General features: G+C 39.1%; 1 protein-coding gene across 4 annotated transcripts in view; it reads left to right on the plus strand.

Moving 5' to 3' along the window:
• The window catches only part of LOC102462048 (scaffold attachment factor B2), a 28,245-nt gene that overhangs the window by 6,767 nt on the left and 4,182 nt on the right, over positions 1–17,296 (plus strand). For all 4 annotated transcript variants that reach the window (XM_075903085.2, XM_075903086.2, XM_075903087.2 and 1 more), the window contains 12 exons: positions 591–653; positions 1,492–1,519; positions 2,424–2,922; positions 3,335–3,381; positions 4,853–4,953; positions 7,294–7,443; positions 7,551–7,651; positions 11,348–11,493; positions 12,596–12,687; positions 13,213–13,349; positions 15,672–15,965; positions 17,027–17,164. In XM_075903085.2, the coding sequence (XP_075759200.2) occupies positions 591–653; positions 1,492–1,519; positions 2,424–2,922; positions 3,335–3,381; positions 4,853–4,953; positions 7,294–7,443; positions 7,551–7,651; positions 11,348–11,493; positions 12,596–12,687; positions 13,213–13,349; positions 15,672–15,965; positions 17,027–17,164 (1,796 nt within the window). The remainder of the gene's footprint in view (positions 1–590; positions 654–1,491; positions 1,520–2,423; positions 2,923–3,334; positions 3,382–4,852; positions 4,954–7,293; positions 7,444–7,550; positions 7,652–11,347; positions 11,494–12,595; positions 12,688–13,212; positions 13,350–15,671; positions 15,966–17,026; positions 17,165–17,296) is intronic.

The following is a 17,296-nucleotide window of genomic DNA, read 5'->3' on the forward strand; positions in this document are numbered from 1 at the left end:
TACAATGGAGCAATGAAGTATTGTTGTATTTCCCAACCTCAGATAGGAAGTACAGATGTTATTTCTGACATGCATTGTCTCCAAACTGAGTTATGGGGATCCAGAGAGTTTCACTTTAGAAACAGAAATAAATAAGAAACTAGTTCAATTTGATTATATTGTCAAAGGTAAAACTAACTGAAGACTGAGATTTTCCAAGCAGTATTTAACTAGATCACCTCCTTTAGAAGTTGACTTTCTTGCTTTATCTGTGTTTGAAAGGAAAGGCAAATAAGAAAAATGCCATATAGAATTTTTTGTTGACATTTAAATTTTTTTTTAAAAAAGCTCAGACTTAAGCAGAGTCTGGAGGGGGGAAAAAAGAGAGAGATCATTGCCTCTTTTAAAAATCCAGTCATCCTTAATCATTTTCATCATCTTTGTTGCTTTGTGGGATGCTAACAAATATTTGCTTAATAGCAGTTATCTGGAAAAAAAATCAGATAAAATATTTTGCCAACCTCACAATTTCTCATTCAGGTTTCATTATCAATAAAGATGTGGTGAGCCTTCTGCATAGAGTGATGTATATTTCCTATTTATTCTTTCAGGCAGAAAGCGAGGACGTTGTTAACATTTTAGATGTTACTTCATCTGATTTAACCGTAGTGAAGGTAAATTCTTTTTTTAATTTGAAATTTCATGTCAGTAATGACATTCAGGATAAAGTGTTTAAAAACAAACCTCTTAGTTTCAGGGGAGAGGGGACACAAACACCTAATTCTTATATTTAGAAAACTTAGAATTTGTTTTTGTGATTCACAGTTAACATGTATAGTGCCTTTCCCTATGTTGCATTTGGTGTTTGGAAGAATTGAGACTTTTATGCTGTATTCCAAAATAATTTGCTGTCTATTTAAAGGTCATATACTTGGCTAAATTTCATATACTGTCAGACTTTTGTATAAGCTAGTTTATATAATGATAATTGTTGCCATAATTGGATGTCCTATAAATTAACAGAACCACTGGGCCTGGTTTTCCGAAGTCTTGATCCTTGTTCTTTGGCAAATCAAATTAGTAATAGTTACATAGTATTGGGAAAATTGTAGTAAGTACATGCATTTATAAAACTGTTGTCTGCTGATTTGTTTGCCTGTATTTTAAAGGAGCTAGAGTGAACATTGCAGTATACTTCAGCTGACCAATAGCGCTATTGTGATTCTCCTCCTCCCCCATAATTTGTATGATGGACATGTCTGTACTGTAATATGCTTTGAATGCTCACAAAACCACTGTTTGTATTTATAATTTCCACTGATGAAATATCAATTATTTACCTTAAAATCTTACTTGAAAAATGATTATTTTATTGAATTGTTTTAAAATTAACCTCTTCACAGTGTTAAAAGTTAGTAATTTTCTCCATGTTTTCTTTCATAAATAATTTGAGCTAAGTTCATCATCTTTATATAGAATAGTGTTTTGTAATATATATATTTTTCCTTGTAGGAAATTGAAGAACTACCTTTGGAGCCAGGTACTGTTTTGGGGGAAAGAAAATAAAAAACTAGGCTTTGAAATGGTTTCACTCTTGCACCGAATTCCTTTTGTGCCCCTGTTTGTTTTATTTAATGCATTACTGTAGTGTGCATTATTCTAAAGGTGCACAGTGCAGAACATACAAGGATCATAGAGATTGGAAACCCAGTCATATCACCAGATCTGTGACAGTGTCATCTTTGCTTGAGAAATATGTTCAGTGTGATGAAATGGTTGCTTTAAAACCTCTATAACTGTTAATTAATCTAAGCATTAAAACTTGAAGGTTGTGCACCTAAAACAGATCTTGTGATATCACACAGTACATTAACTGTAATTTTCAGTGGAGGAGTGTAGGTAGTGTCATGCTATAGTAGGGAGCTAAGAGGGCCTGGATTTCAGAAGAAGGAAGACAGAGTTTCTTCATGGAAATTCCATACAGATATCATTCACTTTTCTGGACTGCCAACATACTCATGCACCATCAGAAGATGTTCCAGTTTTCATGTTGGACTGTTCTACTAAAAGAATTTCACAGGAATTTGGGAATTGAACTATCAAAGAAATGATGCAGTCAGTTAAGCATCTTGGACTTTGGAAGCTAACTTAGGAAGAACTAGAACTCAACTTGAAGACGACTGTCAAGCACCAGACAGAAGGTTTTGTGTTAAATTTATTGGGCATTTTTCTTCCATGTAGCTTTCAGGCTTTAATATATTAGCTTGTTAGTCTGCAGATAGTTTAGAACTTTTAATATTGTGTACAGTAGGGTTTTCCAATCTCTGTGTAGCTTAGACCTTCTCTTGGTGTTAGTGTGGCAGCCATGCCAGTTCCACATTTGTGATTGCATTATTTCCCTGGTGATTAAATCTTGTGCCATTCTATTCCTGTTAAATCCGTAGAAAATGAGAAAATACTCGACATTTTGGGGGAAACTTGTAAATCTGAACCACTTACAGAAGAAACTTCCGAAGTGGAGCAGCCATATGCACAAGAAGCAAGTAACGCCGTGGCAGGCAAAAAGCTAGCAGAGGAAGAGGACACGCTTGCTGCCAGTCAGTCGGAAGAAGATGCTTTAGATTTGGACAGCAAGTCAGCACAAGCTCTTTCAAGGAAGGAAGCAAAGCATGTAGTTGTAGCAAAAGGGGAGACAAGTGAACAGACAATAGATGAAGAGAAAATGGACTCTGAATCTTTAGTAGTAGAAACCATAAGTGATCAGAGTAGCAAACCATCACAAGGTCTGGAAGCCTCTAGTGGGGAAACAGCGGATAAAGATGCAGGTCTTGAAACCAAAGATAGTAAAGAAGATGCCAAGAAAACAGAAGAGAAAGCTAATTCAGAAGAATCATCAGCTACTAAAGAGTCCTCTGCCAATGAGGGCGGTGATCTGAAAAAGAGGTTTGTTTTTTCTCAGTTTTAGACCAGATGCTATCTTTTTATTGGTCATTAAGTGATGCAAATAGGCTGTTTCCTTCAATTGGCCAGCAAGACTGATGAAATTGTAGTCTATTCCTAAAGAATCTTTTATTTCTTCTTGTGCAATTTTTAACTGACGGTTTGATTTCCTTCCTTTCCTCAACCTTCAAAGGTTGGTTTCTTAAATTCTTCCTAATTTTTATCTTCTGGCAAACAGAATTAATTGTCTGTTTAAACCTCTGATTTCCCAAATATCAGATATGAAAAAGTTTGCAAAGGTGTCTTTTATTTCACAACTAATTTTCTGGTAGGTATTGAATTCTAGCACACACAATTAAGAGTTATTTTCACGTTTTATTTTTCCTGTTTGAATAACACTGTTTTTTGTCTTTAGCTCTGTTGAGAATGCAGACACAAAGGCAATCTCAAAAGATGAGAAAGGTATGATGTGAAATTAAGACTGATTTTGGAAAAATGTTATAAGCTACATCTTACTTTTTCATCCACATTCATCAAAGATCCAAGGAAGTAATTGAGGACACAGTTCAGTTTCATTTTTAGCTCTGATTTTACAAACAGGCATGTGCTAGTGATGTGATAATGTGTTTATTTAAACGGTTAACTGATGAGCTCATCAGTTAACCCTCACAGTTACCAGGTCCACACCCCTGCTGCATCTGTATCAGGGCAGAAGGCGGGGAACCAGCTTTTAAGCTGGGAGCAGGCAGCTCCATGCACCAGCAAAACTGCACTTCCCACATTTCAGTGGTTATGCGTTTATAAACTCTTCCCCCTCCCCCGCTTTTTAACATCCCTAGCGTGGGCATAATTTTCCTACAATGCAGTCCTATTCAAATCAAAATGATTGCTTGTAGAGGTGAAATTCAGTGCATGTGTAAGTGATTATAGGACTGTGATGCATCTTTGAAGATATAATCCTGACTGTAAAAAGTTGCTTCCTACTTCAGCGTCTGATATTTTCCAATCATGATTGTCAATAAAATGAATTCTTGAGCTTTATGATAATTGAGATTAGCTTTTAGTGCATGGCAAACATTAATTCCATTTAAAGCTATTTACACAATGTAGTATATTTCATATTAGTATCCATTTTGATTTAATGTAATTATGTATACAAACTTCTTGATTATTGGTTAATACAAAGACAAGATTTATAGAAATTTTATGTAATACTTCATGTTTAGACTTCTAAAGTTTTGGCATTCTTCAAAGAAATTTATCTCCAGCAGTATTCTCCATTGTCTAATACAGGTTGGATCTCCCTGGTCTGGCACCCTCAAAACCTGTGTGGTCCTGAAAGAGGGATTTTGCCAGACCAAGAGAGGTCATTTCTGTCCCCCTGACACCAGCCTCCCAGCCAGGCTCTGCTCCTGGCCTAGCCTCCTGGTAGCTCTGCATGTGCAAGCAGCCCAGCAGCAGTGCAGCCTGCCCCACCACAGCAGCCCACAGCCCGATCTCTGGAGCTCCCAGTCTGCCACAGCAGATCATTGCCCTGCCGCCAGTGCTCTAGGCCCTGTCCGCTGGCTCAGCTGGAATTCCATGGCAGAGCTCCCAGCTGCTGTTCTCTCTGCAGCCATCCTGGCAGGGTTCCCAGCCCCCGCAGGGCACCTGCCTCTGGCCCTCCACTGGGTCTTTCTGGTTCAGCAACAGCTGTGGTCTGGCAGAGAGAGGTTTGGCCTGTACAAACAGGCTCTCAGTGGATGAAAATTTCTTGTACTTCTGTTATTCTGCATGTCAAAACAAGTGTTTCAACTGCAAAAGTAAAATTGCATATATTTAAAAGCTTAGCATTTTTAAGATTGGTCTTCGACTAAAAGAAATGGAATTTCTGGAACAATTGCTTTTCACCGTGCTGTTTTTCTGATACAATAGTGATTTATTTTTGAACTAGGTCGTACAAGTAGCAGTTATGGTAGAAATTTGTGGGTTAGTGGACTTGCCTCGTCTACAAGAGCTACAGACTTGAAGAACCTTTTCAGCAAATATGGAAAGGTATGTGGTTTTTATAGAGTGCTTTTTAAAGGTTAAAAAATTGCATTTAATTAAACAACTTAATCAAATGAAAATGGTGACTTAAAATCTAGCTATAGTTTGCGTAATAAACAGCATGTTGAGATAAAATCTGTGTTCTGCCTACTTGTATAAAATCTTAAGAGGAAAATGAGTGAGCTGTCTGTGTGGCTGCAAGGCTAAGCTGCTAGAAAATAGAATTGCCAATTTGGGGCACCTGGCATTTGTTATTGTCGGAAAACAGGATACTGGGATAGATGGCCTTTTGTCTGACCCAGTGTGGCTGTTCTTCTGTATGGGCTCTTGGCTGCCTTGTATGCCTTCAAAAATCTCCCCTGAGAGTTCAGTCCTGTATTGAAATGTTCTCAGAAATATACAATAAGGTGTCGTAATGATAGATCCCTCTGAAGATGTCCATGAGAGGGTGGCATGCCTGTTCGAATATAGAAATGGCCGGAGCCAGAGATCTGCCACAGTCCACATCATAGTTACTGCTTCACTTCCTTGTTCTTCTACTGGAAATTAATGCTGTCTCAGAGAATTCACTTAGGTGGTGACCCTTACACAGTTGCCACGATAAGAAACACAGTCATTGACAGCATGGTTTCTCCTGACATGTTTTAATGTCAGCAAGGAAGCAGAATCTGGAATAGCAGGCACTGCCCAAATGGCTTTTCCCATTTAAAGGGAAAAAATAGCTGGGATGCTCTGAAAAGTCAGTTGACGGATTTCTTGGCTCCACTGCTATGAGGGGGAACTCTAAAGCTGTGTCTACACTTAAACACTACTGCTGTAGTGCTTCAGTATAGATACTGACTCCAGCAGCAGTGATTAATTCATCTCCATGAGATGCAGTGACTAGGTCAATGGAAGAATTCTTCTGGGACTCGAGCATGGTCTATACTGGAAGTTAAGTTGCCTTAAGTACATCTCTCAGTGATGCAAATTTTTTACACCTCAGAGCAACATAGTTATTTGACCTACCTTTTGCATTAGTCATTGAGATTTTTCACACTTGTGTCATTTATCTCTTCAGAAAAGGTTATCTTTATGTTGGCTTGTGTTATGGGATTAAACAAATTTATTATGTTCATGTGGAGATTTATGCCTTACAATTTTTATATTATTTAAGTAAAGTATATTAACCATGTCATGCTAATAGTTGTGTTAAGGCAGTGCACTGATATTGCTCAGTGCCACAAAAAGGATGTTCATTTTGCAGTCATCATGTCACACTACATTTTAGTGTTTTTATGCACAGTGCATTCTTTGTATTCATTTTGATGCCACTAGGATGAAGCTCCAGCATAAGGTTGCTTTTTTCAGCAGTACTACAAACCGCTCTAGAATTTTAAAGTCTGGTCTTTTCAGAAACAATGGCACTTTCATTGGAATGTGGGGAAATATTGTTAGTATTTATACTTCACTTTGATAAATATTTCTTAGCCCAACATTTTTAGAATACTACTGGCCAAATTGGGTGCACCTCTGTCCTAAAATGTACATGTTATCAAAATCTGGACAATTGAAGATGTGTTTCTTGGACATGCTCTAAGCTCTTTGGGGCTGGGACTGTCTTTTTATGTCTCTATAGCACCTGGCACACTTGGGTTCTTAGCATCTAGATGTTTTGATAATACAAATAACTAGTGAAAATCTTGTTTCAATGAAATAGTGCAAAACAAATGTTCCTAGTACATGTAGCATAATTGACATTTTATTCTGTGTACTAAGTATATTGTATCAGTGAAGTAAATGGTGGAGCCTGTAACTTGAAATCTTTAATCCACGATTTGAGAATTTAAATAATTTAACTAACTCGGGCAGAAGTTAGGGCAGAGGTGGGAAACCTTTTTTGGGTCGGGGGTTGCTGACGCACAGAACAATCAGCAGGGGCTGCACAGAAGTGAGAAGCAAAAAAACACTGATGTGGCCACTGACTGAGCAGGAGAAAGACACTACTCACATTCCCCTCACACCGCAGAGCCTGGGGGCGGAGGAGGGGAGACTAGTAGATGTTTGTGTCCTCCAACCCCACGGGAGGGCAGTGGGGCTGGATCTCCAGCGCAGGCTCCCCAGTGCTGTGGGGGAACCTTGAGCCCTGGGGACCAGATCCAGGTGGCCCCTGGGCCTTAGGTTCTCTACCCCGGGTTACAGGGTTTGTTACTGGAGTAGGTGAGGTTCTGTGGCCTGCAATATGCATGTGGTCAGACTAGGTGATCATGGTGGACCCTTCTGATTGCAAAATCTGGGTCTAAATATGAGAGACTGTATGGTTGAAGATATTGCAGAAATAATAATACAAATTACCATTTCTTAAAGGTGGTTGGTGCAAAAGTGGTGACCAATGCTCGCAGTCCTGGGGCTCGCTGTTATGGTTTTGTTACAATGTCAACATCTGAGGAAGCCACCAAATGTATTGGTCACCTCCACAGAACAGAGTTACATGGGAAAATGATCTCTGTAGAAAAAGTAAGTGGTAATTTTCCAAGATGGGTATCATAATGAAAATTTTCATGTGTATACATTAATGACCTCAGATTTGTAATTGTTTATATTTTTGACACATGCAATTACAGGCAAAAAATGAACCAGCTGGGAAAAAACCTTCAGATAAAAAAGAAAATGAAGTGAAAAAGGAAAGAGACAGACACCATTCAACAGATTCCAAGTCTGAAAAGTAAAGGTTTTTTTTTAAAAGAACTTTTTGTGGGATGCAACTGTAAAACAAACAAAAAAATAACAATTTAGTTTATTTTTTTATAAACAACCCAAACATGTTTCAATCTGCAATTGAAGGTGTGTATTGATTGATACCAAGGAAGATTAAGCATTTTTATTGCACTGTAAATCTTGTTTCATGGAGTCCTCGTCCATGAAATGGAAATATCAAGAGTTTTTAACTAGTAGTTACTTTATTTGAAAGTTCATAGATTCTGCTTTATGTAAACTTGTGTGTCTGCTTCAGTTCAATACTCTCCATTTGCTTTTACGGCCTCAAAGCTGTCTTGTCATTCTGGTCCACATATTTCTGACTTAGTTACACAACTTGCTCTTAATGATACAGCTAACTTTTAAGTTGGGGCATTAAATCAGTCTTAAGATCATCCCTGATATCTTTTTGATGTCAGAAAAGGGGTCTCATGTCTAATCTACATTGGAAAAGATTTGCTAATGTAACTGCTGTTAAATCCTTCTAGTGTAAATGCAGCTTTTATCAGAAATGTCCTTTTCCCAGTTTAGCTTATACCAGTTTCTCAAATAAAACAAACTGTACTTGCAAAAGCTTGCTTTTTGGTACATCTCTATCAGCACTAGGACTTTTGCCAATATAAAAATGTCATTAAAATTACCATGAACTTATATTATTATAAGCCAGCTCTCCACAAGCACCAGATCCTGCAGAGCTGTCTCTCCCCTTCCTTTCCACCCCCCTCCCCCGAGCTGTTGCCTCTAATAGAGAGGCAGTAGTGTGGAGGGTGAACAGGTGCAAGCTGGTACATATGGGAAGCTGAGCTGCTTCTCCCACTTCTCCAAGCTGGAGCCAGTCTGCTCCCCTCATGGACCAGCTCCCGCCTGTCACTCCATGCTGCTGCCTCTGATACAGAGGCAGCAATGTAGGCTGGCAGAGGCCTCCCTGGGAGTGGGGCTGGGAGCACTCTGGGACTGTCGAATAATCTTATAACCGATAATAATTGTGTAACCACACCAAATATTAAATTAACATCCCAGTTCATCTGGCCTTGCTTAGATGTTGCAGGTTATACTTCTGTTTACAAATCCTTACAACTTGCTTACTCTTTTAAAGTGGTTCAAGCTTTACTTCAGTACAGGCACTCCCTGAGGTGTACACAACTGATTTATGAACCTTTGCACATACAAACAAAAGCTCACCTGCAGCCTGAGGCAGAAAGAGATCCTTAGGATTTATGGGGCCCTAGGCAGTATTATTAAATTGATGCCCCATGCCCAATGGTACTTGTAGAAGGGGAGAAGATGATGTGATTTTATAATCTTCAACAAAACACTGATGAAATTTTGTGGTTGGCAAATGCCTGTTAAATGGCTTCATTACCACTTGTTGACTGGCTCTTTTCATGGGTTCAATGTTTTGCTAATAGGTCTGGTAGATTTTTTTCACTTTTTAAGTTAACTAGATCCCCTAGGCTGTGTCCAGACTCAGGGGTTTTTTCGGGAAAAGTAGCCTTTTTCCGAAAAAACTTCACCTGCGTCTAGACTGCAGCCACGTTCTTTCGAAATTAAATCGAAAGAACGCGGCTTTTCTTTCGACGGCGGTAAACCTCATTTCATGAGGAAGAACGCCTTCTTTCGAAAGTGCTTCTTTCGAAAGAAGGCGTTCTTGAATGTAAATAGGGCTTCTTCGAAAGAGAACATCCAGACTCACTGGGTGCTTTCTTTCGAAAAAGCGGCTTGCTCTTTCGAAAGTTCCGCGTGCAGTCTAGACGCTCTCTTTCGAAAGAGGCTCTCTTTCGAAAGAGGCTTGCAGTCTAGACAGCCCTATAGAGGAAGCAGAGCCACAGAACAGGTATAGACAGAGGTGGATAGACATTAAGGCTGTGTCTACATTGGCCCCTATTCCGTAATAGGGATGCAAGTGTAGCACTTTGGAATAGGCAAATCCGCGGGGGATTTAAATATCCCCCGCGGCATTTGCATTAACATGGCTGCCGCTTTTTTCCGGCTTGTAGATAAGCCGGAGAAAAGCGCCTGTCTGGATGCGATCCTCCGGAAAATAAGCTCTTTTCTGGAGGATCTCTTATTCCTACTTTCAAGAATAGTCAATGGACTATCTGATAAGCAAAAGCTTATTGGATAGTCCACATACTAGTTGCCTCTATCAGAAAAGCTAGTTTCCCCCAGCTCCAGTTCTGTGGGAGGGAGCAGGGGTGCAGCAGCATTGTTCCACCGTTGAAATGTACAAGAGTCCCTGCAGGGGTTGCATGTGGCACTTCCGCTTGGAAATGTAGCAACAGCTGGGTAGACTCTTGCTATATTTCCAAGTAGAAGCATTCCCTTATCTACTAATTGAATAGTCGATGGAAATTCCATTGACTATTCTATTAGTTGATTAATTTAATTTTAACATCCCTAATTCCTGATCGTTTCCTTTCTTAGGCCTTTGATAATTTCTGAACTTGTGGAATGTGACTGATTTCAGTATTTGTAAACCTCATTCCATGATGACTAACGCCTCCGCTGCTGCTATTTGGAAATAGCTCCTTCCCCAGGCCAGTCAAAGTAATTACTCTCCAGTGCTTCCTGGGGCTCTAAATCAAGATAGCACATCCACATTAGGGGAGCCTGTCTCAGATTAATGTCCAGGCATTCTTGGAGTGTAGATGTGCTATTTCAAAATAAGCTATTTTGGAGTATTTCTTTCAGAAAACTTATTCTGAAATAAGCTACATCTACACTGCACAATTATCACAATGATTGTTTCATTTCAAAATCATTCAGGCCATCAGGGATACTAGATAGAGATAAGTAGTGTTCTGGGATGTTGTAAGAAGGTGCTGGGTTTGTATGCTGAGTGCATGAGACTGATAAGGTGACCAAGGATCCTCAATGGCAGTAAAGACTGTCTAATGTAGTTTTTCTTTCATATTAGCTTAGTCTAGTTATTTGTAACCATATTGTTTTGGGCCCTATACTGGTAGTATCTCCAGATAGAGTTCATTTTTATGTAAACTAGAATAGATAACATAATTATCATGGTTTAATGTATTTTTGTCCTCAAATGAGGTATTAAAATGTCTTCCTATAATCTTAATGGAACTGGGTCAGCTCTTTAAACGTTCAAATCTTCCTGTATTTAGGCAGCTTCATTGAAAGATTAATCCCAGTTTCTAAAAAAAGGCTGCTGGAATGGGTCATGAGATGTCTGCTAATATTTATTTTCCAAGGGGCATGATTATTTGAGGGCATTCCCGTTCACAGTATTCTTAGGTGCTACACTTTATATTTAATTTACTTGTCAAAATCCTTATTACTTATCTGACTCTTTCTTGAGCTGTGTTCTATGTTAGAAAATGTGTGCAAAACCTTCTATCCTATTCTACTTCAATCTGTATGGATGTCTGTTTTTTAAATGGCTAAGTATGAGTTGTAGCAATGGAATTAACAACAATCTGGAAAAGATTCATTCAAAAAGAATCACCTATCATTCTTATTTCCTTTGCTCTTTCTAGCTTTCATATTCAGTGAGCTAAATGACAGAAAATGTGCAATTGTATGCTGCAAAAAATTTCAGTGTTTGGATAGCTCTTATGGCTTGTGTAGAAATCCACAGGAAGTGGATTTGTGTAGATAACTGTGTTCCTATATACTGTACTATTAAAGTTCAATTTATTTATAGGTCTGTCAGTATTAAAAAGGATGAGAAGACAGATAAAAAGGATGATACTAAGAAAACGGAGAGAGATGGAAAAGATGAAAAAGAAGGAAAAGAGAAAGATGAACAGAGAACTACATCCTCCAGTCGCTCTAGGACTAGCAAATCAGGTAACAGTAACTGCTGTTTAAGCAGAGAACTATATTGCATATGTGGTTCATATGGACAGCTAAGTGAAAAAACATAGATTAAATTATTATGCCATATCCAGTGAAATGTGTAGGGAAAGTGATAAAACATGGAGAATTCTTTCTCCTCTGTGCTGGAGAAGTCTTCAGAGTACTCAAAACCCTGTGTGTTAAAAAGAGTACAAATAGGGAAATGTTTGAGAACTGCTGACTCTTTGTAATTTAAACTTGTAATCTAAATATTTGTGGCAAACGTGTAGTGTCCTTCAAAATACTTGCAATTTGATTACTGTAGATAAATGCTTTAGGGTTTTTTTAAAGGATTTATTTATTATACTTGTATATTGTAAGAAAACTCACATGTAGTATAAAATGCAAAAGACCCAGCTAGTTTAAAGAAGTCTTTATTAATTCTACTGAAGTTATTACAATGTAGAATATTATATTCAGCAACAGATTTAATGCTCCATTAAGATGAATGGTTTAAGCTAATTCAGACAGCATCATGCTATTTGTCAGACTCTCCACAGAGTAGCAATTTGGTTTAGGGTTTAGATTTATAAAACTACAAAATTTGTGAAGAAAATGAAAATGTATGGTTTTTTTCCTCATCTTTTTTTATGATCTGTGAAAATCTTGCCTCTGGTTATAAGCAGAAAGCAATTTTAGTTTAGTTTCACTGATATGTATAGAATCTGGTGCAGTTTATGGAGTGTCTTTTGAATGAGAAACTTAGTTTTGTGACTTACATTGTGTGAAAAAAACTGAATTTTGAGGCTTGAGTGGACTTAAATACACAGTTTTAAATCCTTGTCCTCTTCAGATAACATCAGAAGTCTTACTGTAATATTCCATTACTATTTTTTCTCAAAGTTAACAAAAGTAAGCTTTCTGAAGTGCTAATTTTATTAATACTCCATTTTCTTTATATAAATATTATACTAAAGAAAGTTAACCTCTTGCTTCTCACTTCAGAAAACCCTATGAACATAGTTTTGCATTTGTAATATTTATAAGGACCCCAAGATGTACTAAGTTGTCCTTGGCACAGTTTAATAATTTTTGTCTTTTTCGGTTCATTTAGGAAGTCGAGGAATTGAAAGAACAGTAATAATGGATAAATCTAAAGGAGAGCCAGTTATTAGTGTGAAAACCTCTACTACATCAAAAGAGAGAGTAAGTACAATTTCAATTAAAAAAAATCTCTGAAAATATTTAAACCAACCTGTAGCTCAGCAAAGTATTTGACTTGCACTTTGAAAACTGTGGTGGTTCTTTGTAAACCAGGATATTTGACACTGTAACTGTAAATGCTTTTGCCTTGTTTATACTACAGCTTTCTTCCCTACTGCTACAGACAGTTGTACATATTTAGTGTAAACAAGGCATCCTGCTGCCCTAGACGTTTAGTGTGGGGAGCAGTGTCCGTCACTACACCATTAAAATGGTATGGTTTGGGTTGCTTCAGAGACAATGCCAACTAGCAGACCTACTCCCCCCAAATTGCAGCTAAATTATTGGTAGTTCCTATGGCTCTCTTCCATCTAGTTCACCTGCAAAGGGCCAACAATTAATTTGTCCCTCTGGTAAGAAAGGGGGGATAATAGTGGTTGTCTTTGTGGGCATTTATCTTATCTGGTCTCTGGAAATGTAATCCAAACACTGATATTCTGGTTCATGTATTACTTTGATTAAACACAGAGTACTAAGAGCCAGGATCGCAAGTCAGAGAGCAAGGAGAAACAAGATATTTTGTCATTTGATAAAATCAAAGAACAGCGAGAGCGTGAGCGACAGAGACAGAGAGAACGAGAAATCAGAGAAACGGAGAGACGCCGGTGAGCTCAGTGTCTTCACTACCCTGAATATCGGGAGCCCTCCCTATCCTACTGAGCTCCAACAAACTGCACCCTGACCACCCCCCCCCACACACACACACACTCACCAAGCCCCATTCCCCTAGCATCTAGATCCTGCGCTGAGCCCCACGTACTCCTGCTCCCCTGCTAAACCCTAACCACCTCACCTGGAGTCCCCTGCAGAGTCCCATTCTCCCTGTACCCAGAACAGCTCAATTAACCCGCATGCATCCATATCCCCCCAGTGCCTGGATTCCTCACTAAGCTTTCCATACAGTGATTCTCTCCCTCCTCCCCCCCAACTGGCCATATGGCTGAGGAGCATTTGGGCCAGGAAGTGGGGGGAAGAGTCATTGCATAGGGAACTACTCTGCCTGTCTGACTACTGAACATTCAGGACCCCTTCTCTGTCTCCTGCACCTGGAATCCCCACCCCATCGAGCCTCACCTCATGTGCCTAGACTCCCTCTTCCCCACAGTGCAGAGCGTTCTGCAGCCAAGGGAGATTTTTGGGAATTGATATGACCCAGCCCCAGCTGTTCCATGAAGAGGAGGCAAAGGGAGAACTCCATCTCCCTGTCTCCCCTTCCCTCCTAATAGCTTATCTCTCTCCAGAATGCCTGAACAGATGTGGAGGGATGAGTGAGCATTTGTGCAGCTTCTCTTAGCTTCTTTTCTTTGGGAAGCAAAGAGAATCTTCAAGGGACATGTTTCTGCACATGCTCAGAGGTGCATTCCCTCAGGAGTAAAATGTGTCACTAAAACTGATTTAAGTATTAATTCAAGCAATTCAGATTTGGCTCCTTGTTCTGATCACAGATTGTCTGTAGAAACAATGACTCCTTATGGGTTTGTGGTTCATAGTGGTTTAGTGTACAGTTTAACTATTTAATTGAGTGTAGAGGCTACTATATTGCGTATTCAATTTTTAGAACTAGAAGATTTACCTGGCTTCGCTTGGGTCCTTAGCTCAATTAATTTTTATTTTTTGGAAAATAAAAAGAAGGTTGGGGCTGAAGATAAGGGTTTCAGTATGCAGGCTATTGTGGGGAGAAAGGATCTCACCTCAGCAGTTTGGGGCCAGGTGAGAGGCCTCTCCATGGCCGCTGCAGTCTCAGCAGGCACAGCCGGGGGAGGGGTGCATATTCCCCCCTTCCCCCCCGCCCCCCAAATCTCGGGCAGGTCCAGATTCGTCAGCCCCCTGCACTCCCCAGTCAGAGTGAGGAATGCAGAAAATTGTGCAATTTCGTCTTGCTCCTTGATGAAGGGGACTGGCCAGCAGTGTTCTCCTATGAATTGGGGGCGGGGAGCTTCAAGGCCCCTCACCTGTCCTCCCTAAAGGGTGTCTAGGGGGTGGGAGGCTTGGGGCTAGGGCAGTCCCAGATTTGGAGACGTGGGGGAAGGGGCAGACAAATCTGCCTATTGATTGCCTCTTTTCTGTATTGTTTTATGAGAAGCAATCCCATTTTCCTGGCACAACCAAACCCATATGTTGCTTTAAGTATGGTAAGAGTTAGCTGAATACCCAGTTTCATGGCCCCAACTCTTAACATTTAGGGAGAGTTCTTGAACAAACAAACTCACTCAAATATACAGTAGATGCAGTGAACTGTCCCTAATGCACCACTGAGAATCATTTGGTATAATAGGGAGAAATTAAATGAATTCCCTTTCTGGTTAAAATCACTTTTTATCCCTATTGCTATTCAAGGAACAAATTGCCATAGAACTTGTCCCAGGGTCATTTATCCTGCTTTGAAAAATCTCAGCATTTTATGTAGTAGCAAGAGATCATTATTGTGTGATGACACAGTCTATTATGAAAATGACAGCTTAATATTAGAGCTATCACTTCATGCATTGTTATATTCAACTTCAAAATTTAGGCTCCTGTATTTTTCTCCATTATTCTGGGTCTATATTTTTTCCTAGTGCTATTTATTTCATGAGCAATAAATGGATTCTGCAGTAAATCTTTTGACCCATAAGTAGAATCTATTTGTTATTAAGTAATACTCAGGTAATCTGAAATTTTGCATTTAGTTTTTCTAAAATACCTTTGTTTTATCTTTGTATTGAACTTTCATCTTGAAGGGAGAGTAAAATTACTCTTTTCCTTCTATCAGAGTGTTGTATGCCTGCTACCTTTTCTTCCAGAAGTGTGTAAGTGTCCATGATTTTTGCTTAGGAAATAAATTGAGCTAGTTGTGGAAGCAGTTCTGGGAAGCTTTAAAAAAAATATTTAACTTCAAGATGTGGTGTACTCCTTTAAAATTACAAACCTCTACTTCCCTATTTCAGAGAGAGAGAACGGCGAGAGCGAGAGCAGCGTCTTCAAGCCATTCATGAACGGGATGAAAGACAGAGGCTTCAGAGAGAGCGTGACCGACTTGAATTTCAAAGACAGCGGCTTGAGAGAGAGCGTTTGGAGAGGGAGAGGCTGGAGAGAGAGCGGATGCACATAGAACAAGAAAGAAGGAGGGAACAGGATCGCATACAGCGAGAAAGAGAAGAGCTCCGTCGTCAGCAAGAACAACTGCGCTATGAGCAAGAACGGCGATCAGCAATTAGAAGACCATACGACACTGATGGAAGGTAAGTGATTGCATTGAGATTCCAAATTGTAGTGTTTGTTTACAGCCCTAAAATTCCTGCTATAATCAGAGACTTTTTTTATGCGAAAATTCTTTTATTAGAACAGACGTTAAACTTCTGAGCACCACCACTGTTCGTAGCTTGGTTGTTTATTCTGGTTAATTTGTGCTTATGTAAAACATCAATCAGCAAAACATACCAGATGTGTATTAATAAACTCAAAAAGCAGTAAATGCACATTCAAAGTAGATTATAAAACAAAATGCAGTCAAACAGCCATAGTCAATTATGTATTTAATGCTTCTCTAAGGCATCTGTTACTATGGGGTGTTAAATGCAGCTACACAAATTAAAATTACATCTGATTTTTGAGGAAAAGGAACTTTCTCCCCATTCTGTGATGCACATTTTTATCTACTTCAACCTGTAGAATGGTGAGAGAATCTTCTCCATTGGCGTTAAAGCCGCTCTTTTCTAGGTAAGAACCAGAGGAAATTGTTTTTTAAATACTTTTGCCCATATTTCAAGTGTTCTGAAAGCTGATTTTTACGATATACCTGAAATCTAGTCATTTGGGGACGAACTCAGCCTTGGTCTTAATTCTGGTGAAGTGTTCCTGGGAGGCTATACCAGGGGTGAATTTTGCCCTTTGTTCACCTACTTTTGAGTCCAGTTTTACTGGAAAAATGAAAAAATAACCAATTGGAAGTTATGGTATGAGGTACATAATATTACATGACAGCACTTAGTTATTCCTTTAACTCCTACAGAAACTAGACTCTCAAGGGAAATTGTGAAGAAGTGTAGTAACTATGGACCTGAATCATAAAACACAAATGTCAGAAAGATTAAATAGTCATTCTACTCTCATTTCATCATATGCTGAGATTAAGATGTGTGTAGTATTGATGGAACTAATGAGAAGTCAGTTTGGCATTTCAGGGATTTTAATAATCTGTTGAATGTTCAGCTTAACCCACATTTAAGTGATAGCTGGTTTAGAAAGAGCAAGAAGGAAAAATTATAGCTTCAAATTGTATTAAACATGCATTTTCTTACAGACGAGATGACTCCTATTGGCCAGAGGCAAAGCGCATGGCGATGGATGACAGATACCGTTCTGATTTCAGCCGCCAAGACCGCTTCCATGATTATGACCATAGGGATCGTAGCCGCTACCAAGATCATGCTGTGGATAGGTTAGTAATGTGGGTTTTTTCCTCTCCTGTATTAGTAAACCTGATAAGATATTAAATATTTTAGCTATTTCCTCATAAAATAGTACAAAAACAGTAAGCATTAGAACTTGCGTGTTCTTATGGCTATATGTG

This window comes from Pelodiscus sinensis, chromosome 32, assembly GCF_052426305.1.
Source record: "Pelodiscus sinensis isolate ZL-2025 chromosome 32, ASM5242630v1, whole genome shotgun sequence".
Lineage (NCBI taxonomy): Eukaryota > Metazoa > Chordata > Testudines > Trionychidae > Pelodiscus > Pelodiscus sinensis.